A 25,093-nucleotide genomic window follows, 5' to 3' on the forward strand; every position below is an offset into this window, starting at 1 on the left:
GTAACTGCTAGCTTGCAGATAATAATTTTTAAAAAACTGAGCACAGACCACAATACAGAGACATGAGAGCTTTTTTGACGAGCTTTCGTAAGCTGGGGACACGATGGAGTGAGCTTTGTTGTCGTTATTTTCAGGAATAAACATTTGTAAACCTGCTCACAACTACTGCACATCCTCTGCTCCCTGATTCCTCTCCTCCTTACGTGCCATGGTTATTTCATTTGCAGCAGCCCAAAGGACGTCTTTGCACTTTTAATATAAGTGCGACTATATCTGGAGTCGACCTACATTTCAATATTTATGTTTTCTTTGCCCAGCACCAGTGAGAAAGCAAATGCATATTGATGAAAACTTCTTCTCTGCGCTTCCTTTATCATCCGCAATCATTTATTTTTCCTTTTCTTCTGCCTTCCTGATTCGTCTACCGTTTCCTCACATTGACTCTTCCTTCTCGTCTTTCTACTTTTCCACGTTCATCTTTCCCTTTTATCTCTGACCGTGTCACCCCCTCTCCCCCTTCAATCGTGGGCATGAAGTCCAATTTGGCACCACCTTCCCCCCGACATGGGTGACAGAGGGCGACAGCCTCACCCTGCAGTGCACCTTCACCTCCGCTCTGCTGCCCTTCCGGCAGGACGTCACCTGGTTCAGAGATGGTAGGTGCCCTTCGAGGTGAATCAAATCACAACCTAGATGCGTGCTTGAGGTTCGTCAGTCGCCGTTTTTTTTCATTCTCTAGGCGTCCAGCTGTGTTCGTCGAGCAATGTGGACATCGAGACAGCCGGCGACAAGGCCTCCGTCACGTTAAAGGCTGCACACAAGGAGCACGAAGGCGTTTACACCGCCCGACTCCGGAGCTGGGATGAAATGCAGGAGCACAGTGCTTTTGTCTACGTCGAAGGTGAGGAACCCACAAGGAAGTGTTTTTTAACCCTCCTATTACCTTTGAGGTCAATTTGACCCCATTTAATGTTTAACGTCTCTAAAAAAATGATTGACATCATTATTTTTGCTTCATATTTCAGGACTTTTCCTAATTTATTGGGGACAACTGGGAAAACATCAAATTCACATGATGATATGTTTTTTTGTACGCATTGGTGTTCTTCGGGGTCAATTTGACCCCAGGCTGTTTTTCACTGTGTAAAACATATCAGAAATATCAACTTTTTTATATATTTAAAGGGCTATTTAGGTAGTCAACAAACAAACATGAAGTACCTCACACTTAAACTTGGGAAACACTATTAATTAAAATAATTTTCGGGAGTTTTTAAATTGCTGGGGTCAAATTGACCCCAAGGGTAAAAGATGTTAGTACATTTGAAGGCAACAGGAGGGTTGAACAAATCCTGTTCCTGTTTCTTTGATCCGATGTCATGCAATTAATAAAAAAATGTGCAATTATGTCGTTTCACAATGAAATGTTGAGAGTGTTGAGAGTAAAGTGTCAATTTTCAACCTAAATGATAGTTTTCGCAAAAATAATGTAAACACAAGTTCAGCTCACAGAGCCTGCATCCCAGATTACCTGTGTTTTAGTGGGGGGACTCGTCATGTGTTGTCCCAAACTGGATACATGGTGTTTTGATTGTCGCCGTCACTCAAAATGCTTTTTACATTCATCAGATTTCAGGTCTACTTTCATTTCCTGTCAGCAAGCTACCCTGATTCATACAGGGGAATTGCACCATCAATCAAGCTGTTCGGCTGTCGGGCTTGTTAACGTTGTTCTGTGAAACTATATTTTCTTCACAAGCTGCTATTTCCACTCTTACATTGTTCGCCGCGTGCAGAAAAAACCAGAGAACCGCCCCCACTTGACTCATCAAACATTTAAAATGCATCTCTGCATCTTTTCAAAGAGGCTTGGCGTCTTTCAATATAATACCAGTGCTTACTCATGTATATGTTGCACCGTAACAGCCACAATCGCAGTGTAATGTGCACTGAATCATTCATGAACTTGGTGCGCGCATATGTACGAATCGCACTCGCCCGAACACACACACACACACAAAACACTAAGCCGACACTTTAATGTAAAATTAATCTTCATGCAAAGCTCCCTTAAAACCTTGGCTCAGGCCTCTCTCTCTTATTAAGGAGCTTGTTTACAAGAGCTGGAGGTACTAATTAGTGAATCAGCAAACTTTCCTGCCTGTGCGGTTTTCTCCTTCATTCATCCATCCATCACATGTGCATTACAAATAGGCAATAACAAACGAGAGGGAAGGAGGTAAAGGGAGGGTGAGGATTTGAATTAAAAACAGGGAAGAGATGAGCTTGATGTCGGCATGTTGAAAAAAGGCATCTATTGCCAGCCTCAAGAAGAGGTTCAGGAACACATGCAGGCTCCTCAATCCGCTGAGCATAATTATCTCATTTAATTGTTCTGGCTTCTCTCTGCGGCCTCACTGGTTGTGATTGTATAGAGTATGTTGAGTAACATATGTTAATAACATATGTTAATATGTTACTTCCTCCAGCCTTAGCCGTCACGTTTCAAATAATACGTAGAAGCCATAAGCTACAGCTCCTTAAGATAGCATGTTCCTCCCTTCCAGGTTTTTCATCACTTTTCCCTCTGCCACTCGTTTCTTTTTGCCAATTTTCATTTCATATCCATCTCCTATTTGTTTAGATTCTTCACTTTGCTTATTTTCTGTGTGAAGTCTTCCTTCTCTCACTGACTCTCTCCCTCTCATCCGGGCAGATGCGTCAGCTGCAGCGCTGGGAGGCCCCGCTTCCCCTCTGGCGGTCCAGGTAACCGACGTCAACAAGGACTACGTCTTCCTTACCTGGCAGCCACCCAGTGCTGATGGAGCCTCGCCTGTGGAGGGTTATTATGTGGAAAGGTAAGTGGGCCTGTATATCGGGGTTCTCTTCACTTCTGACAATGGAGTTTGATTAGCGAGCTCGTAGTGAAGCTGTCAAACGCTCACGTGATTTTGAATACAAAGTGTGACTGTAAACTTTCAACAGCACAAAACATCTTTAAACCACGCAGCGTCAGCTTCTGTGACGTCTCGGTTATGAATTACAAAGCGTCAGCACATCAATTTAATCATAATGAGCAACTAATGATTAGATTTATGATAAATGAATCCGACAATTAACCAAATGAACATTTGGTGTATAAAATGTATGAACATCGTGCTCAATGAATGCTCGAGCTGACATGAAAAGCATCACATTTTTGTAACGGGTGGTGAAAGGACCCAAATGCAATGAATGGGGGGTTGAAAGCAGAAGTTTATTCTAGCAGAACACATTTGGGAAATACTGAATGGAGTTGGTGCAGCAGAGTGGGCAGGTGAGGGCAATAGAGCTGATGAGGTGGGTCTGACCAACAGGTGTACAGAATGAACTGATGAGGCGGGTGTAACCAACAGGATAATAAGGCAACGAGGTGGGTGTGACCAACAGGTGTACAGAATTAGTTGACGAGGTGGGTGTGACCAACAGGTGTACAGAATGAACTCACGAGCTGGGTGTGACCAACAAGTGGACAGAATGAACAGATTTAAGGTTTTACCTTGCAACTTTATTATTGTTCTTTGTTTGATAATCTGTATATTTTTTTCATATTTAGAAAAGCAGATTGTCAAGATATCAAATATATTATTATTATTTTTTTTTTAAAATATTTGTATCAGTTAGTTCATAATAATAAACTAATAAATGTAAAATCAGTTTTTCATTACATATGGCTGTTTTTTTTCTTTTTCACATGCACTTCAATAGAAACACATATTTAGAGTATTGATGAAACGTCTTTTGACTGCATTTCATTTTCCATTGCCAGAGGAAATGTACCTCACACTGATTTAATCTCCATAAAAAGTATTATTTTAGATTGTGTCCTGTATTGCAAGTCACCAAAAGACATACAGTAAATCCATGAACATGCATGCTGCCATTGAGGAAATTAGATTAGGGCAGATAAAGATGCCGCTGGTGGTTGTATCCATTTGGCAGTGTTCACATGAGATGGATGGTATCCATGATGAGTGTCATGTATACCCCTCAACACTATGTGAACAGCAGAGTGAAAGACTCCCACAGGAGAACAGGTGCTGCACTTATCACTAACACCAATCAATCAGGAGTGGCCTGTATATTTTTCTGCATCATTCTGTGTGTTTGTGTGTGAGTGTAAACCTGTTCAATTGTGTGTGTGTATCTTTGCTGGAAATGGAAGTCAAGTATGTATATGTGTGTGTTCTTGCATACACTCTTTATTTTGTGCAGAAGACTTTTGAATGTTTTTGGGTGAGGAGAGGACAACGCAAGACACTCAGTTCCCTAGCAACCTCCTTATCGTTAGAAAACTGCACTCTTTCCTGTCTTTTTTTTTCAAGTTGCAACAATTTGTTATGGATGTTGTATAATATGATCTTGCGTTCTTCTTAAAAAGGCCGTTTTTCGCTGCGTTTGGAGGCCCCTTATTTTTCAATGTCGCCGTCTGGTCACAATTGGGAGTCTTGGTGGGATACACACTGACATAGATGTGTTGTGCTTTAAAACTGTTTGCATAATGTGACACCCTGCATACTGAACATACTGTTATGTGTTTTGTTCTTTGTTTACCTCTTATTTAAATAGCTCTCTCTCTCTCTCTCTCAAAGATATGCCGTCTGTGAGGGTCAGTGGGTGCGCTGCAATGTGCATATTCAGAAAATGTGCTACTACCCGGTGTTTGGGCTCCAGGAAGGAACTCTGTACCAATTCAGAGTTCGTGCTGTTAACCAGGCGGGAGCAGGGCGCCCCTCCAAGGCTACCGAGCCCGTCCTCACTGCAGACCCCCTGGGACACACCAGGACCAAAGGTACCACATCACACACTCTTCACAGATGAACACAAATTGATGACAAATGTTAAGGAAAAAAAACAACATGATCCGTTTGGTTCAGACAAAGTGAATTAGTGGTGAGAAAAGCAAAAACAGAACAACCCCAAGATTGATTGCAGGTATGTGACTTGACCATAAATGAATGAGATGAATCCTTAATGAATCAGTATGCTGGTCTTGAGCTCTCAAGGCTTTATCATCGAGCAACCACGTGGGCTTTTCAATCAGAAAAAAAACAGAGGCGTGCTGAGCTGGAGTCCCACGCCGTGTACCAGATCCTTTATTTAAAAAAGGAGTGAAATGAGTAACTGTCACACAACTGAGCCCCCTGTTATGTTACATCACAAGATGCAGTTTATATTATGAATGCGAGCACGCAATTATTTATTCATGAGCTTGTTTCAGAGGATAACTAAATGCATGGCGCAGCTGTTAATCCCAAAATTCTGATCACCTGATCACCTCAGCTAGCGATGCATAATGCAATCAACCCAAACTGTCCAATCAGTACTTCTCTGTCCAAATTACTTAATGTTGTCCTGGTTCTGGACCAGGCGGCAACCTCAAGTTCTGAAAAGTGAAGCCAATGAGGAAGTGCTAACTTGCATTATCTCTAATAGCCATCAAGTTGGAAAAAGGAGTCCGCTCGTATGTTGTATGGTTGTATATGAGAACATTACACTTGTTCTCACTTGATTGGTTCCCGGAGGAAAAGTTGCAAACATGAGTTTATGGTCTTAATTGCTTGTTTCAAGTATCCTTCAATGCAGCATGATATTGTCACGCCGCTATTAGAGTGGACCCAAAAGCACGACTCAGACAGGAGTAACAAAGAATACTGTCTTTGGTTGGAAACAGGCTGGGTCAAATCCGGGAGATCAGTCGAAGAAGCAAACAAGACCAAAAAGGGGCGGGGCAGGTCAGGAATTTACTCTAATAACACTGGAGAACTTGGCACAAAAACACAAGACAATCTGGCAGAGGACAAGTGGAAGTGAGGGAGCTAAATAGTGAGGGACTAATGAGGGGATGGGCTGCAGGTGAGAAGGGCGTGAGGACCAGGTGAAGGGAATGAGGGACTAACGAGGTGATCAGAGGCAGGTGAGGGGAGTTGGATTGACGAGATGGTGTGACAGGATGAAAACAACTATTACACAAAGGAAGGCGTGGAGCTAAACTGTTACAGATATTCATTTTCTAAATGATGTTGCCATTTTGAGTAAAATAGACGATTAAGCACGGCACACTTAAGGGCGTGGCTACCTTGTGATTGAAAGTTCGCTATCGAGCCACATCATAAACCATGTACGGTGTCGCTACCACTGCTTCACTCCTACGCAGTCCAAATACAGTCACTTGGTTTGCAAAAAGCAAAAATGGCTTCACGAACTAGACATCCGCTTCTTCAAGGTCTTCCTTGGCGTACGCAAGTCCAAATAAATCTATAGGAGGGATGAACTCATTCGTGCATTTGTCTTTTGATGATGCTGGTGGTTCTGTCTAACACGTCGCTTTGACATCTTCCATAAGTAGAGGGGAGATCTGCAACTGTGAGGGTCACCGCACACAATTCAAATTATGTTCACACTCAAATGTGTCACCCGTTTGCATCTCCTACGACAACGAGCGTCACCGATGTGTTCACCGCTCCATCCCGCTGTTAAAATCACCTCGTCTGCCTCAGTCGCTGTGTTTGCACCTGCAACACTTCCAGCACCACCAGGGAAAACAGATGTGTGCAGATGTGGATTCTCATTTCATAACGCTGGAAGCTTTGTGCAGATGTCACAGCTTTTTTTTCTTTCTCGTGGCGTCCTCCACCGAAACACTTTGTTTCTTAAAAGGGCACTTTTGAGTTTTAAGGTCGTGTTGAATACGGCAGACACTGGAGGGATGGTCGAGAGAGACGTCGTGTGGATCACTGAGTGTGTTTGTGTGTGTGTGTGTGTGTGTTTGAGGTAGGACAGATGGGCTCTGGTCCGATGCTGTGGATCATTAACCACAGATGAAGGACAGACAGAAGGTTGACTTGCCTCCAGCCGGCTGTCCATCCTTCCATGTCGCTCCCTTTAATCTCTCTGTGTCTGTCTCTGGCTCTCTCACCGGTGACTGCTCCTCTAACATTAACGCTAATAGTGTTATCACGAGCTCTCGTATCTCCCTCTCCATCTCCCCCCTGTTTCTCAGTGGTCAAAGTAGACAAAGGGAGGACGGTCACCGTGACCAAAGATGAACTCGAAGGTGAGAATGACGCATTTCTATTTCACCGTGTATAATTTAGTCATTAAAAGATCACGTTTGAAAATAACATCGATGTTTTCCTGGCGCACAGGGCTCCGCCTCCTCGCACTTAGGCTGCCTCGGGCTCGTGGCTTAATGCATCTTCACATTATATTTAACAAAGAGCTGCAGTAATTGTATGGCTGAGCCATTGAGCATTTGCTCCATTTGCAGAAGTGAAAATAATGAACCGTCCTTGGTGGAGTCCTGCTAAATGCACATAATGGGCCAGAGGTAGAGTGAATGCCTGTGAAGAAGGCTGCTAACCTTGGCAATGCAACTCAAAGACAGAGATAAAGGGAGAGGAGGAAGAGGAGGAGGAAGATGTTTTTCGACGATGCAACCAAAAAATAAATATAGCAAGGACAGTGCATTCATATCTGTTTTAATTTTCACCCTGTTTTTTTAATGGAGCAGAAAGTAGTTTGTCAGAAAGTGTGTGGAAGAAAGAGAAGTGTGTTTTAGTGCAGCGCTTGTCAAAGTAATCAGATGACGGAGAGAGAAAGTTACATTCAAGCTCATTTTAAGGCCAATGACTCGTGACGTCACTTGAGCCTGTTGACCTTTCCCCAAGCCCAAAGATTTAAAAGTATTTTATTTAAAAAGTGTGCCACAAATCCATTGATTTCCTAAACTGTTTAATGGTCAGGAAACTTTTGCTCGCTACAATTACTAAAGTGAAAACCTTATCTTTTGTTTATCTTGTAAAATCAGGATGGGAACTCTCCTAATGACAAGTTTTTACAGGGAGTTATTTGCTGTCACTATTTATTCGTGCAAAGATAAGGTAATCGTGTTCTCGCTTCAGCTTCCTACTATTCCTTTCAATAAGATAGTGTGTAAAATACGAAATACAAATTTAAGGGGTCAAAAAGAAACATTATTTAAAAACAATATTCCAATATTTATTGGTTTTACAATTACCTCTTGAATGTTTCAAAAACTTGTTGGTGTTATTTCAGGTTACACTCCAGGTCCTCAGGCAGCTATCTGTACGATCCTGTACCTGTCAAGGTCCATTTCTCCCTAAATATCTCTTTATATCTATTTCATTTGCTGCATGTTTAAGATCATTGTGATGCTGTGTCCTACAATTTAAAAAAAAGAGCTATGAGTCCTACATTGTCCACCCAACATGGATGTGGACATCCACCTCCACCTCAAAATAACACATCAGCATTTTAACCTCATCGTCATGGTTTGGTTTCAAATGCAATGTGCTGACTGCAGAGCTACAGAGGAAAATACTACACACACACACACACATGCACACACACACATGCTTGCTACTTCTACCCATTCTTATACACTCTATGCTTCTCCCAGATCAGCGTCTTTCATTTCCTCTCTGACCCAGATCGCAGCTCTGTAACTCTTCGAGAGTCACAAACCAAGACTAACAAAGAGACAGGGGGGCACAAAAACGCAAGACGCTAGATCTGAAACGCTTTCTTAAATATTGTGGAGAGTTTTTGAAAAAGTGCTGTCTCGGGCCATTTGACTGTATTTTATCTAATATGCGTATTAATATACCAATATATATTATAAATGGAGGTGAAATGTGGGGCAGTAAAGTAAAATCCACCCGTCGTGGGCCTGCGATGCTAATATTTTGATTAAAAAGAGTATTAAAAAATAAACCTGACAGCACTTTTTGGACTTCACATTCTCACTGACCTTGTTCTAACTTTCCCTTGTCCTCCTCCTCCTCCTCCTGCTCCTCTTCCTCCTCTTTACTCTACAGGTCAGGTCAAAGCTCCTTTCCCTTCCACCAATGTCCACGTCTCTGAGGTGAGCGAAACCTACGTGGTGCTGAGCTGGACCGAGCCTGAGCCCAGAGGCAGGGAGCCGCTCACCTTCTACGTGGAGCGGGTCTGTCTACACCCACACACACACACACACACACACACACACACACACACACACATACACACTTAAACAAAACCTTGGTCTTCCTAAAAGACAACTTGCAGAAAACCGGCTGAAGATACTGTAGGTCATCCTTTTTTTCTGACAGAAGAAGTAATATTTTAGTTTTATGAAGTTTGGGAGAGCATGGAGGTTTTTGAAAGCTGGTAAATTCCAGGAAGCAAAGACATCTGACATATTGAGAGTAGGTTGCTATCTTTGAGCTGTGTTGTCAAGGAGAACTTATATAAATATATATATTTATACATTTAAATATATATGTTTTAAGTGTCAGGCCAATCTGTGAAGCAATATATATATATATATATATATATCTCATATCTGGAGAAAGGGATGATGAAAAGCACTGGTCTGGAGTGTTGACTGAAGACATGTGATTGTTTTTCAAAGAAGTTTCTTTATTTTCTCTTCATGTCTGACAAAGCCTCAAAATGTCAAACTTCTTAAATCCACTGAAGTCATTTTTGAATGAAAGACATCACCTTCAGAGATAGTTTTAAAAACAAATGCATTACTTCAAAGTAAAATAAAAAAGCTGACTACTTGGTTATCCCTCTCAAGCACGTTCCGGGTCTCAGCGAGTTCATCTTCATAACATATTTCAAGAAACAGAGACCAATGGCGGCCTTGAAGATGGGAAATCAACGTAATATATAACAGGATGCCGACCCACCGGGCAGGAAGCATCAGATATCCTGTATCGGTCTTTTACCGCAACTTTATATGAATCTAGTCTCACTGCTCCATCATCATCTTTTCCAGCAGCAACAGCAGACAGCTGTTACCTACCTGCCCAATCTTAAACAAAAGACAGACACAGTGAGCGACTAGCTATGAGCATTATGGAACATTTAACTCGTAAAATGTTAAATGGGTTGGTGGAGAGTAAATATTGGACTTATTTGGTCCAGGTTCCCAGACACATGACTTTAAATAATGAATGTGTTGCTCCATATATGCAGAATGAAACTAAATAGGCACCAGTTTGCTGGCTATTTGCCACCAGGAGCCCCTTGAAGGTTCTGTGTGTCGCATTTTTCTGGGAATCGTAAACAAGAAAAAGCACAAACACACCTACAAAGAGGTTTTCAAGCGAGCAAATACAGGCATGCTATCTCGTACACACTAGATCCACACAAGAAGTATGCATGTATTCAAACTTTAGCCCCCTTGAGGATGCATCCACTGAGCACAGGGATACATTTTCTTGCATCATCAGTTCCTCCATTGGCTTGCTGGGTTTAGGCAGTCCATTGCTGGAGTGTGAGCCAAATTAACAGCAGGCTCCTGACCACAGCACTAATTAAAGAGACATGAGGAGGAAACATGCACACTTCTATACCACTGTGTCAGTTTAAGTGGGAATTTGTGGACTCATTAAAAGTGAGCAGAGCTTGGTGTTGCAGTTTTGCTTCTTGCACTTTGCCATTTGGTTTATTTTTCATTCTTGCAGACTTTCTAATGGTGATTTTAAACTACCTGGATCTGTGATCTCAGGGTTTGGTTTCAAATAAGTTGGAAAAAGGATATTCTAGTGTTACCGTAAGCAGCACTGTTTAAATCTTGATGATGCATGGCTATAAAAGCTTAAGCGGCTTAAATAGTGAGTTTAAAAAGAATTCAGTGTTCAAAGGATGCTAATATAACAAACATTTTCTTCCTCATATCAAAGGCTCCGACCAGTTCATTATAACAATATAGGGCTTCAGCTCTCCTATATCAACCCACACACCCAACAGCTTCTACAGCTCCAATAATCGGAAAACTGCCACAGGAAATAGATTTTTTTATTGGACTTTTGTAAATTGCCGTGATAATAAAACTGTCAAATCTTTCAAAGGCCCCTGAAATTACTAAAGTCTGCTGCTTCACTTCTGCTTATGTAATGAGGTGAACATTTAAATATCCCCTTCACCCTTGAGCAAGCACTTTATAATCCCTGATCTCCTGAATATAACCTTTCTTCTTCAAACATGGAGCTAGAGAAGCAAATACTGGTATCCTCTGAGGAGGATAACCGGAAAGAAAACTCAGACTATGAAATAGAGAAGGTTAATGTCATTTAGCACCATTAGCTGAAACGATTAATTGATAAAGATGAAGAAAGATGTCAGTATAAGCCAGTTGTTCTCCACAAGTTACTTGCATGTCCATCGGTCTTTTTGACTCCATCTTGGGATTTGTTTACATCTTGTAAGATCATCTGCACTTTGATTTGCCTTTCTGAAACACACCAGACTGCTGTGATTTATTTATTTTTGCTCTTTTCTGCAGGTTTAGTGGTTTGCTGCAAAAATTAAATAATCACCATTTTAAGGGGCAAGTGTTTCCATCGCCTCTAAATGGCTCTCAAACATGATGTCGGCTGAACCGCCGAATGGTGCAAACAGCTAACAGGGCAAACTAGGGCACACTAGGACAAACTAGGGCAAACTAGGGCATTACTAGGGCACACTAGGACAAACTAGGGCACACTAGGGAACACTAGGGCACACTAGGGAACACTAGGGCATACTAGGGCACACTAGGGCAAACTAGGGCACACTAGGGTACACTATGGCACACTAGGGCACACTAGGGAACACTAGGGCAAACTAGAGCACACTAGGGCACACTAGGGCACACTAGAGCATACTAGGGCAAACTAGGGCACACTAGGGCACACTAGAGCATACTAGGGCACACTAGGGCACACTAGGGCAAACTAGGGCATACTAGGGCACACTAGAGCAAACTAGGGAACACTAGGACAAACTAGGGCAAACTAGGGCACACTAGGGCAAACTAGGGCATACTAGGGCAAACTAGGGCACACTAGGGAACACTAGGACAAACTAGGGCATACTAGGGCAAACTAGGGCATACTAGGGCACACTAGGGCACACTAGGGTAAACTAAGGCACACTAGAGCACACTAGGGCACACTAGAGCAAACTAGGGCACACTAGGGAACACTAGGACAAACTAGGGCATACTAGGGCACACTAGGGCACACTAGGACACACTAGGGAACACTAGGACAAACTAGGGCACACTAGGGCAAACTAGGGCACACTAGGGCACACTAGGGCAAACTAGGGCACACTAGGACACACTAGGGCACACTAGGACACACTAGGGCACACTAGGACACACTAGGGCAAACTAGGGCACACTAGGACAAACTAGGGCACACTAGGACACACTAGGGCACACTAGGGCAAACATGCAGACCCAGCTAACAGTATTCATCTGAAGGGGAACCGAAGGGTGGGCTCTACGCTTCCACTGCGACATTATCAACGTGTACGTCCGTATGAGAGCAGTGCAGAGAGACTAGCATGCTTATGTTAGCATGATAATGTTAGCATGATCAAGTTAGCATGCTAAAGTGAACATGCTAAAGTTAACGTGCTAAAGTTAGCATGCTCATAAGCACGAACATGCACTAAAAGCATGTGTGGCCCGTGCCGCGATGTCAAAAAAGCAATGAGAGGCTCAGATAACACACACAGAGGGACAGCGACTTCATATGCTCAGGTAGATATTACTACTCTATATCTTTACTTTGCAAATAGTTGTTTGCTGATATATTAATGCTCTGAATCCCGATATTTGCAAACCACACAGTAAAGATTATACAAAATCTGAATTAATTCTTAATTTTGTCTTCATTCAAAGCAGGTTGAATCCCCCAGGAAGTCTGAAGGAGACTGAATAATGAACATGTCCTTGAGTCCGATGTAGACGGTGCTTTGAAGTTGTTTTTGTTTGTTTTTTTGGGGGCGTGGGGATCAGTCCCTGGCAGGGAAGAGCAGCTGGGAGCTGGCCAGTCTGGACATGGAGGTAAACTCTCCCAGGTTCCCAGTGTTTGACCTGGCCAAGGGCGAGCAGTACTGCTTCCGAGTGCGCTCCATCAATAAGTACGGCGTCAGTGACCCCTCTGAGCCCAGCGCCCCGGTCTCCTTGGGGAAGCCACAAGGTGAGAAATGTGCTATGTCCGATATTGTAAGCATCAATTGCTCTGCCGGTTGTGACGGTCAATTGGGTTTTGTCGTGGTGTGAACATACTGTGTAGATCATCGTAACGTTCACCTATATTTTCCGTGGTTGTATTATTACCTCCTGTGAGACCATCTGCCCACTTGTGAAGCTGCACACTGCGTCAGGATCACAAGTTGCACAGTTATACTTCTTGTTTGATTATAATCATAATCGTGATTTTTTTTTGTGATAAGGTGTGTTTCTTAGTCTGCAACTAAATGGAAGCTGGAAGAAGTTCTCAGATCCCATACTTAAGTTAGAAGAAGTCGTAATATTGCACTGCAGCGTAAATAATACCTGCCTATTCAAGTAAATTGACTCATGATACAGCATTGCCCCTTTTAGAGTGTTACATTATTATAAACTAGATCATAATGATGTATTTATTAATGTATGAGCAGCAATCTAATGTTATAGCTGCGTAATTGGTGCTTATTTTAACTATTCTCTATACTTGGGGCGGCTGTAGCTCAGCGGGGTAAGAGGGCCGTCCTGCAACCGCAAGTTTGTGGGTTCGATCCCCGCTCTCCCCATTAGTTGCAAGTCGAAGTGTCCTTGAGCAAGGCACTGAACCCCCAGTTGCTTCCCGGGCGCATCACTGCAGCCCACTGCTCCTTAATAACTAAGGATGGGTTAAATGCAGAGAACTAATTTCCCCTTGGGGATTAATAAAAGTGTATATTATATTATATTACTGACGACATGATTTATCTCTCATATTCGGTTTGTTGATCATATTCTATAAAAAAATATGCAAAGTAGCTGAAAGCTAGTTGTCAAATCGATTGGTTAAGGAGCTATATTCATCCGTAAAACTAATTTAAAATAGTAAAAGGTATCATAAAAATGAAAACACTTCATTTCAAGTACCTCGAAGTTGTACTTAAGTGCAGCACTTGAGGTAATAACCCTCCACACAGGTTACATATCTGTACATCTCTGGAGAACGCGTTCTGTGTGTTCTGTTGATTGAATTGTCTTGTATTGAACTTCCACGTGATGATTTATGTGTGTGGGACCCATCAGCGGTGCCAACTCCGCCTCACTCCGTCCTGGCCGTCAGAGACACGGACACCTCGGTGCTGCTCCAGTGGCAGGAGCCCGAAGCGAAGGACGACGTCCTGGGTTACTACCTGTACTGCAGCGAGAGCGGCGAACAAGACTGGAAGACTGTCAACAACAAGCCTGTTCCCAAAACCAGGTAGCAGGGACAGATGAGTTAAAACATTGTCTCCGAATGTTTTCTCGTCATCTTTCTGTCTTGGAAGAGGAATGAAGAATAGTTTAAATCTAAATAAACCAGTCTGGATGCATCCAACCCGCCTGAACCTTGTCTCATCTTCTCAGATTTACAGTTCATGGCCTCAAGAACCGAAAGGAATACGTGTTCATGGTGAAGTCGGTGAGCCGAGCGGGAAACAGCGGCTACTCGGATGAGTCTCCCCCCATCCGCGTCAAAGCGGCCATTTGTAAGTGCACTCGCGAAATAATGGAGACGAAATGTCCTTCAGGACAGAACTCAAGGACATTCTGAGTCTTTACTAACACGTTTACTTAGAACGCAACTCTTGCATCGTTTCTTTTTACAGCGGGTAAGATTAAAATGTATCTAAATGTATTTGTGTTAAAGGTTTTGAGCTGATGTGTTATTCTTAGACCCAACAGTAACACGGCCGTTATGTGTTTTATTTCACCTTAGAGACATTTCCTGTGTAACTGAAAGGTTAAACTTTAGGAAAAAAACGTGAGATCACATTATTTTACTTTTGCACACTAAACGCCTCGGCCTACTTCGAAACGATCAGATTATTGACTCCATCCTAAAGTTTATTCACAAGAGCTTCCGGACTTATTCATGCGTTGTAGTTTTCTTTCACAGCCTCGGGAGCTCTGCATGCACCTGTTGTCCAAAGTTTAAAACGTGTGTACGTAATATAACTATGTTTGCATGTTCCTGTTTTCATTGTCGCTTTTGAGTTCAGACATGTTTTTTTCCAATCTTTTATTCAACTCACACATCATATAATGTCAAACAACACTCTTCAATGCCACTACTATCATATTCATACCCCACTGACATTGTGCTCCATCCACATGTCCTGCTCCCTGTGATTGTGGTTGGCTTTTAAAGCGTATTGCAAAATTGGTATCCCGCTGGTGAATCTAATAACGGTCAAGCAACTTCTAAATTCGAGATGATTTATTCTTCTGGCGGTGGAGATGTACCTGTTGAAGAGCTTTCTACTTCCTGTGTTGAAGTCCCAGATATAGTGCTCTCTGCATCCCGCAGTAAAGTGCAACGATGACTCATTCTGCTTTCCACTCACTCACCGCCGGCATATCCTCGCATCTACTCTGCCACTCAGCCATTACCTCAGGATGAATGGCTGCCGTCCAAATCTTTGGAAGGAATACAATTTTATCAAACAGAGGATATGAGATGAATATTTCTTTCCTCCTCATACAGAAACGCTCAATATTGGGCCTTTAGTTCTGAATTCGCAGTCGGCCTGGGAGTTATTGGCATTTCTCGGTCCATTTAACAAGGAGAGGTGCCTTCTGAGATTCTCCCTCCTGTCACGTATCACGCTTCATTTCTGTTTTTTAATCCCCTCTGCTCGCTGCAGCCGTTCCCTCTGCTCCCTCCGCCATCGCCCTGCTGCTGTGCACCGGTTCGGAGATGGTGTTGGGCTGGAGGGCCCCCGCCCGTCACGGGGGGGGGGACCCCGTGCGTGGATACTACCTGGACCAGATGGACCAGGGCACGACCGCGTGGAGGGAGGTCAACGTCAAGCCGGCCAAAGAGAGGAAGTTCAAGGTCAGTCCTGCCAGTCAGTCCACTCGTCGCTCCAGACTGAATCTCAACAATCGTTGGATGGATGAACTTTTGTCCAAACATGCGTGGTGCCCTGAGCCATGATCCTATACTGATTTTTATGATCCACTCACTTCTCCTCTAGCGCTACATTACTTGAGCTTTTACAAATATCGTTGTCTTCCCTAAAAGACCATGAGACATTGTTACACATTTCTGTACCAGGCCATATTCCACAGACTTTCTTTTTTATGTTCTTTACTGATGCCAAATATGACTAGTGGCAGAAGGAGCGAGAGACATTTTTTTAATCTGTTATTGTTTGTTGTCTGTGATTTATGTGTTTTTGTCGTGAATCTTTTGTATATGCCATCTTGTCCTGGACCCCCTTGAAGAAGAGATTAAAAATGAAATGGGAATATCCTTGCCGAATTAAAAAAAGATGAATTCAAATAGAGAATGAATACAATTGTTGCAGTATATCATTTGGTTTATGATCAAATACCTGCAAAGCTAATGACATTTCCATCATCCTCAGCTGTACCTTTTTTCTTCTTCTAAAAAGCAATTTAGCATGCTAACATGCTAATCTAAGATTGAGAACATTAAAAGGAGTACACCTGCTAAACATTAGCATGTTCTCACTGCCATTGTGAGCGTGTAAGCACGCCGACTCTCACATTTAGCTCACAGCGTGCTAAGAACAGTCTCAGACCTTGGAGACTCTTGTCTCTGAGTGTATATAACTTTCCTCCTTTCACATCACATGCATGAAGCATTCTCTGAAGCTGTTTTACATAATGCTCATGGGAACTTGCAGTGTCCACAATGCACGACAGTCTTTTCTGTTCACTGAGAGCACGTCAACAGATGATTACCTTTTCAGCGTTTGATGAAGGAGAAACAATCATTAGAAATCCGACGATCGAGCGATATCTCTTGACACTATTTCCGAGAAGAGCTTCCTTTTATTATAATCACACACATACACGTTACCTCTCCATTTAGCAGTGGCATCAACGTAATGGAAATACTGGCTAAAGCTCCCTCATCCACGTTGGCTGTGTCACCAGGCAACAAGCAGTGTCCATGGAGACCTGGAGAAAAGTTAAATCTTGAACCCGTCTCCGGGAGATTACAGGTGCTCTCCGTAATTAGACATTGTTCAAATGTGTTGTATGCGAGTCGTTGTTTTTAACTCGTGGGAAAGACAACGCCAATTAGATTAGCTGCAGAGTCTTCGAGGATTGGAGAACCCGGAGGGAACCCTCTGGCAAAAGAGCAATGTGCTGTCTCCACGTCCCACTTTAGCTGATTTATGTTATTTAAATCCGGCTGCTGACCTCCCAGTTGCAATTTAGATCATAATTTAGATGTTGATTCTATTTCAGGTTGAAGGTCCTCATAAAATGAAAATGACTTCCGCAAACTAGATGTCAGGATGTCACCAAATTAAAGATTGTATTTCTCTCTCCTTGGATTTAGATTCCACCACTAACCATCCAGTAGTACACCGATCACTTATTTAAGTCAAATATCAACAAAACACGGTAAAAATACCGAATTGCAAGCGAAAGTTCTTCATTTTAAAACCTCCTGTGGAAAATACAGAAGTATTATCAGCAGAATGAACTTGGACAGTTAACCTAAAAGATATAATAATAAAATATAATATTCTTCCTCATTCCCATCGTGCTGTTTATCAATCGAGGCTGTTTTGGTGTTCGTTGTCTAGTTTGGGAGGTATCGGCTAAAGAGACGTCTATTATAACTGCTCACAACAAGGGACTGTGGATTATCTTTAGTAACCGAGTCATAATTTAAGTTTGTAAGAGAAATAGAATGTAAATCTTTGGAACTTTCAACAACTGAAACATGACGAGTTGCCCAAATAAAAGCCAAACATGTTGGGAACCACCGTCTCAGTGGCTAAGCTTATATGTTTTATAAAAGAATATTTTTGTAAAACCTGCATGAAGAAGCATTGAATAGACATATGCAAGTACAGTTGAGAACAGTTAAACCAGAAATGTACCTAGTTACTTCCAATCGCTGCTAAAAGCAAATATAAATGAGGTTCAGGTTCATGGTGAGGGAGTTTGTCAGGATGAAGCAGCGCTCATGGTTTCAGTCTCCCAACAGCCGGACCTGCTGATGTTTCCCTGAGAACAAAAATAGTCCGATTTCCCACTGGAAGATGAACACAATATATCTGCCGAAGGACTCAAGTGGAGACTGTTCGCCATCTAGTGGATGAAAGCTCTGCTCTCCTCCACTCATTTTGGCAGACTGGTTCACCTCTGCATTCCTCGAGGTGAACTGTATATCCATCTGATGAGGGGGTTGTCGTTCTATCTAAATGTGGTTAGAGAAGGGACTGGTATATATAGGTAGTGGTGAGGGGAGAGGGGGGGTGGGGGTCTTTTGTTAGGTAGCGATTGCCATTGCTGTGAAAAGAGTTCCCCCTGGTTGTGTCAATTAGTTGCCGGGAGCAGCGGCAAGTTCTCAACCATTCACCGAGGCGATAAGGGCCTTAAAGTGGCTGTGAATAAGAAGATCGATGAGCTGATCAATAAGACTGAATCCCTTCTCCTCCCAAAGCCAGAGTGCACCGCGGGCTCTGCAAAAAAATAATGCGGCGGCAGCAGCAGAGCTAAGACCTTGTCAAATGCCTGCTTGAGTCTGGAGGGGTGTAACTGTTCCGTGTAACCTTTGGTCCTTCGGTTTTCCTCCAGGAAGAAAGTGTGAGACAATTTTATTTATATGTTGGATTGAAGCTTTTATGCAAACATATATATTTTTTAAACAATGCCACAACAAGCAAAGAATTTTATCAATTTGAGGAAGTTGTCTATTGTGGACAACAAAATCCACAAATCTCTGATAAAATGAGCACTGTATTCTCCCGGAGAAATACGATTCATTAAAATAGATTCTTAATGGTGTCTTCTCTTCAAGGCTTTTCAGTGAACAAACTTAAAAACATACAAAATGTAATTTAAAAAATGAAGTGCACCAGTGTATTTCAGTTTCTTTTTCTGGTTTCCATCTGAATACTTTTAAATCTTCTAATTACAGACGTCAGAGAAAGAAAAGTAGCAGTCAACTAAATGTCTTTGGCGTAATTGAGCTGAGAGATGTTACATACAGTATGTCTGGGGTTTCTTTTCAAACCATTAGTGTCATTATTTCAACATTATAAAAAGTAAGCTGGACTGAAGGATACTCCCACCATTCACGGTGAATGTCAGTTGTTCTGTGCCTGATGTCAATCCACAGGTTTGCAACCTGACGGGTGGAAACTTCTACCAATTCCGTGTGTTTGCTGCCAACATGGCCGGCGTGGGGAAGCCCTCTGAGGCCAGTGAAGCGTTCCTGTGTGAGAAGTGGACCATGCCAGAGCCAGGTGAGGACAAGATGTCACCTCGCCTTCAGATCGGACCACAGGGTGGAACTCCTGAGAGTCCTGAGAGGAGTGTGTGACAGGTTCCTTGTGACAAGTGAAAACCTTTGTCGGATTATTTAAATATCTCCTCCTCACATGAAATAGTCTTCTTTGAATAATTTCTATATCTTTTAAGGTTACAAATGTCCATGTTGGGAAACGGCAATTTACCCTGCCTCACTGAGAAGTCTAGAATCTCTGAACATGCAAATATTCTTTTGCCTTTTTAAAACTTGAAGACGTTCTCCTCTAACAGCTGCATTCTCAGTGCGGATGCCCTGAAGGGTTTCAGGTTTCCACAGCACACTTGTGTGTGTGTGTGTGTGTGCGGGATTAGCTTCCAACTCTTGCTTCGACATGTTCAAAAACGAAATGAGCAGAGAGAAAACTTTTCTCCCTGAAGATGAATGTGAGATGTATGACATTAATCTTTTTTTCTTTTTCTTTTAAATGATCCAATTTTTTCCCCGCAGTCAGTATTTGAGCCTCAACCATTAACTTCCTGACCAGCAGTTTCTTCCAGAGGCCGTTAGTTCGCAAAACTGAAAGTGTATTGACCCCGGCTGGGAAGGGAGATTAGATAGATACAAAGACCATCCATCAACTGGAGGCGCCATTACCACTCGCCCCATGTTCCCTTCATTTAATCACACCATTTAAAAAGTCACAACAAAATAGATTTTTTTTATTTTTAATGGGCCATTTGCACTATTCCACTACTAATGTGCAGGTAGAAATTGGAAATGATGTGCTGCATATGTAAGGCTTGTCCTTTAGTGTTGCATGTCTGCGCTGCCTCAGTGCCTTTGAGCAAGACCCTGACTCCTCCATCAGCTGCTCTGAATAAGTGGCAAGCAAAGACGGATATTTATACTTTTTGTTACTTTTTATGAATAGCATACGTGTCTTATTTTAATTTACAGTTACACTTCTATTGAGCTAGCGCTTGAGATAGTGGTGGTAATTGTATCCTCTGCAGTATTGTGAATGCAGTAACAATAATAAAATAGTTTCCTTAATATGAAATATGAATTTGAACATTTGCAACAAGAAACTCTGTTTCTGGGCTTCGTTTTGATAGATGTTGTATTTGTGTGTCTTTACTGGGGCATGTTAACTATATTTAAAATATAAATCACATGAAAAACCTTCCGGCAGCAAAAAAAATCTGAAGGAAGTATCAACTCCTCTCTTCTCGTATTTGGACTGTGGACAGAAAAAAATCATTAGATTCTAATCTGAAACAATAAAATTGTTAGGGCGGCGCATAGATAGGACTTTAAAAGGGGAACGCACGCCCATTGCATTAATATTACAAACACACATACTGTATGTGCACACACACGCACACACACACTCAAAGTCACTCCGGTGGTTCAGCAGTTATGGCTCGCTCTATAAGCTTCTTGTGCAGACATTAATATTGAAAATGGAAGGAGGCTCTCTCACACATGCCACTTCTAAAGCACAGCTCATTAATCTTGGCAAATGGGCTTTCTTCTGTGCCGTTAATAATTTAAAAGTGAAATCATTAAGCAAATTAACTTCCAAGTGCCAGCATGGAGTCAGTGTCACTGTACTTTTTTTTAAACTTTACTCAAGTTTCTGATTTGTTTTGTTCTGACTTTCCAGGAAGTGTTTGGTTGCATCTTATACGGCAAGCGAGGGAATATATTTCCTTGTTTTTTAAATTTATTTGTGGAAGCATGGGCCCTGGTATACAGCATGTCTCCCCTCCCTCAGGTTGTCCCTATGATGTGCAGTTCAGGGAGGTGAGGGACGGCTCCCTGGTGCTGCTGTGGGCGGCTCCTCTGTACGAGGGGCGGAGCCCTGTCACTGGCTATTTCCTGGAAATCAGCCAGGGGGACCAATCGGACAACTGGACTGCTTTGAATGAAAAGCCGATCTGTGACACACATCACAAGGTGACTGGAGCTGTAGTTTAATATCACACAGATGTATCTTTGGGATTCATCCATTATCTGATGGGGGAAACCATTGCTGTTTTGTAGTTTGAGACTATATAATAACTATCATTACATTATGTTTACTCCAACACATTCCATTCCTCCTGTGTTTCTGTGGCTCCACATGTTTAAATAGTCATGATACAGCATGACAATAAGCTTTAAATATTTCATGAGTTTTTTTTTTATGACATCCAGGTGTCTGGTCTTCAGGCGGGTCAGACCTACCGTCTCCGTGTGTTGGCTGTCAATGAGGCTGGAGTGGGCTGGGCCTCCCTGCCCACTGAGCCGGTCACAGCCGAGGCCCAACCAGGTCAGACAGCAGGATTTCAGACATTTACATTTTTACATGTATTTTAAGTCAGCTCCGAGGCTTGTTGGAGGTTTTTGGACCTAAGATATGATAATAGGGAAATCCTCCACGCACTCCAGTCTGTGTAAGAGTTATTTATTGAGTCAAGATTTGAGAGACCTTCATGGATGTACGAATATACATGACCAATGGATTAGTTCCCTCTTATTTGGTTTGAGAGACTTGAGAGAGATATTAGTCGTTTCATCTTGCTCTCTGCAAGAAAGCAGATTTCCCAAAGTTTGGAATTCTTCCTCTAAATGCATCTTTTCAAGTCAACATCGGTTCTCTTTAGTCTGGCAGTGATGTTGCAAAAAGACACTGACATCATAAAAAAAATTTAACTAAATGTTGTAACCCATTGGAACGCACTAGATTATATATCATGTGACTTTCAAGCATTTGCAGGGAAAGAAATTAAGTGATGAAAAATGCTAAAAATCTATTAGAAATATTAAAAAATTACACATTTGTATACAAATATGAAGAACAATAAAAAGCACAGCATGTGTAGAGGATAAATCAAATTAATGAAAAGTATCTTTGTGTTCGCCGTCTCCTTTCTAACGCTCTAATTGCTGACCGTCTCCTGCAGCTGCACTAACCGACTCGTCCGCCTTCAGGTGCCAAGAACGTCGAGATCGGAGTGGACGACGATGGTTTCATCTTCCTGGGCTACGAGGCCGATGAGCCGGACGACGAGAGCAAGTGTCTGTGGAACAAGAACTACACGGAGCCCATCGATGGCAGCAGGGCCCGGGCGGACGCCAAGAAGGACGGGTACGTCTGCGCTGTTTAGATTGAGAGGCGATACTTAAACTGACTTATTCAATGTGTGAGAAATGCTGTTTACCCTGTGACTTTGGATGGATAATATAATAATGTAACAGGATTTTAGAGAGAAAGAGAGAGAGAGAGGCAAATTGTTTTAAAGCTTTTCTCTCACTGGGATTGCCATTCAAGGCCAGTCTCCTTTAATGATCTCTTCTCTTAGCTTAAGGGGAAGTCAGCCGGCCCACTGTTCCCCTCGTTGACATCATGTAAAACAATAGCCAGCGGAAAGACATCGGGACACGGAGCGCACCCGTCATCATCATCACCCGCGGGTGCTGCGGGGTGGACGGATGAACAAGAAGGTGCTGATCCGTCTGTGTTGTCTCCTTCAGGTCGGTGCTCACCTTCACAGACCCCTCTGAGGAGGATCTGGGTCTCTACACAGTGGAGATGAGCGACGACCCGAACCAGTCGTCCAGCTACGACTTCACCGCTGAAGGTGAGCCGAGAGCGGAAGGTGGAGGAGCTTGTCTCGTCCGGTTTGAAAAACTTCGCCTCAGGCACAACGACAAGAACGATTAACTCCACATCGGTTTACGAAGCTGACGACGGCACGAATAGCAGGACTTTTAATTTGAAGGGTTCTCTCGAGCGAATAAGTATGCGCCTCACGACCTATTCCACAAGGTCACCGGTCCAACGAAGCATATGTTCTTAAGCAGCTTCCAGCTTGAGAATGGAGCCATGTGACCCATTGTTCTTTGACAATGGGGCTATGAAAGTCCCGTCCAAAGTTGAATTGACCTCCAGCTACTGTTGTGCTTCTTTGCAGACCTCGAACGACTCAAAGAGCTCAGCTGGCGAGTCAGAAATCCACGTATGTACAAAAGACAATATAAATCATACTTTGGAAAAAAGTTATTCTCACCAGTAAATCTGGTGAGCCGACAGGATTTGTTGGTATTGTTGTTTTTGTTGCAGTGATAGCCCTGAAGTCGGACTGGCAGGTGGAGGTTTCTGAGCAAGGCGACGTATGTCTTTGGCTTCAGACGGAGAGTCTGAGTGACGCCGCTGAGCTCCGTCTCGTCTTCAATGACCAAGAGATCACCAGCACGCCGGTCAGAACCTCGAGATGCGCATCCATCCATTACCTCGACCCGTCGATCCTATTCAGGGAGATGTGATGGAATGATTCAGCCGGCATGTGTTGGGCTTTTTTAGAGACCAGTTGTTAATCGACTTTGACGAGCACGTGGCCGAGGGCTTAATTTAGGGTTTGGATTTTTAAATGAGAAATATGTGGAGCCCATCTGGACTCGCCAAACTATCATTTCTGCAAAGAGGAAAAAGTGTGAGAAAAATCTATAATCCCTACGACATTTTTAACAACCCCTCATCACACTGTGTGGATTTTGGTCGATGATTTTAGTGTTGGGTTCAGGGAGGTGGAAGCGAGTTTGGGGAGACTAACTATCATACGCTGAAGATCCGTGATCCTCGAAACGTGTCAGACGGTTTCAGTTCAAGGGTTTGAGGCCCAAAGAGGTCAAACCCTCCAAGATATGTTAAAGGTAATACAGAGATTGGAGAATAGGAAAACAAAACATAGATTTGTGTCACAGATTACACAATAACGTCTCCATAACCCTCAGGTTTACGGTGTGACCCTCTTGAGCGGCCCCGAGCCCCAGATTGGGAACCCTTCCAGGACTAAACTACCTCCCCGTGTACAAAGTACAGTTCAGCGACATTAGTTGGAAGCCACCTGGAGTGCTTGTTCTGAAAAGAAAAGAACATTCTGTCTGACTCAGTCTGAAGAGAGCTGCAGGAGGAGGGCTGTAAATGTTCAAATGTTGCCTCGGGGTACAACTTGAATGACAACATACTGAAAGCTTCTTACATGAGTTTTTTGCACAATGACGCCACAGAGAAACTGCTGACTCCAGCTTTATTATGCGTGTCACATAACTCATAAAAATGTCCTCCAGATTAATTTACTTTCATAAAACGACTCGGTGGAAGCCGTCGCTATATTTGCAACAAACAAACAAACATCATAAACATTCTCACCTTGTTGTTGACAAGATGACGGACGGCGACAGCGAGGACGACTGTGAAAAATAACCACGGAGCGATTTCTCTTCAAAGATCAATTGGAATGAGATCATGTTGACCTCAAATGAAACGGCGTAATCATCAAGGAACAATAACTGAAATTGAACAAACCTCCTCGCCACTCGCATGCAACGTGACACCGAGTTAAAAACAGTCGGCGCTGCCGTCGAGGTTATTGGACCTTGTACTGACGTGTCCACGGAGGGGAAAGCACACACAGAGCAGAGTATCTGTGGCGCCTTTTTTGTGCAAGTCGGGCGAACGCTTCGAATCCAGCAGCTTGTGTTCGTCCCTTCTGTTGCATTTTCATTCATTCCATTATTTGAGCTCCGTCTGAACGCTACTGACTACCCGTTATTTCTAATTGATCACAGCTGAGGTTTGCAAATTCAAAAGCCATTTGGCTGATTGGGGCCCTCAGGCTTACCATACATCACACGTCCCATCCACCACTGAGGCCCATCAACAAGCAGGCCGGACACTTATCTCGATGAACATAAAAGTCATGAAAACCAGGCTGTTTTGTTTGTCTTTGTGT

The 25,093-nt window shown here is 42.9% G+C and overlaps 1 protein-coding gene across 6 annotated transcripts in view; it reads left to right on the forward strand.

Annotated features, from left to right (window-relative positions):
* Positions 1-25,093, forward strand: part of myom3 (myomesin 3) — a 54,785-nt gene that overhangs the window by 22,410 nt on the left and 7,282 nt on the right. For 5 of the 6 annotated variants that reach the window (XR_008835372.1, XR_008835373.1, XM_056443548.1 and 2 more), the window contains exons 9-25: positions 537-656; positions 740-901; positions 2,717-2,858; positions 4,632-4,831; positions 7,043-7,096; positions 8,880-9,007; positions 12,842-13,025; positions 14,114-14,288; positions 14,435-14,556; positions 15,715-15,905; positions 19,182-19,308; positions 21,091-21,272; positions 21,513-21,627; positions 22,290-22,446; positions 22,833-22,939; positions 23,273-23,317; positions 23,422-23,558. Coding sequence is in view for 4 of the 6 variants with exons in the window: in XM_056443548.1 (XP_056299523.1) it covers positions 537-656; positions 740-901; positions 2,717-2,858; positions 4,632-4,831; positions 7,043-7,096; positions 8,880-9,007; positions 12,842-13,025; positions 14,114-14,288; positions 14,435-14,556; positions 15,715-15,905; positions 19,182-19,308; positions 21,091-21,272; positions 21,513-21,627; positions 22,290-22,446; positions 22,833-22,939; positions 23,273-23,317; positions 23,422-23,558 (2,348 nt within the window). In the remaining 2 variants the exon portion in view is untranslated. The remainder of the gene's footprint in view (positions 1-536; positions 657-739; positions 902-2,716; positions 2,859-4,631; positions 4,832-7,042; positions 7,097-8,879; positions 9,008-12,841; positions 13,026-14,113; positions 14,289-14,434; positions 14,557-15,714; positions 15,906-19,181; positions 19,309-21,090; positions 21,273-21,512; positions 21,628-22,289; positions 22,447-22,832; positions 22,940-23,272; positions 23,318-23,421; positions 23,559-25,093) is intronic. The other variant, XM_056443549.1, reaches the window with a different exon arrangement.

This window comes from Pseudoliparis swirei, chromosome 22 (assembly GCF_029220125.1).
Source record: "Pseudoliparis swirei isolate HS2019 ecotype Mariana Trench chromosome 22, NWPU_hadal_v1, whole genome shotgun sequence".
Taxonomy (NCBI): domain Eukaryota; kingdom Metazoa; phylum Chordata; class Actinopteri; order Perciformes; family Liparidae; genus Pseudoliparis; species Pseudoliparis swirei.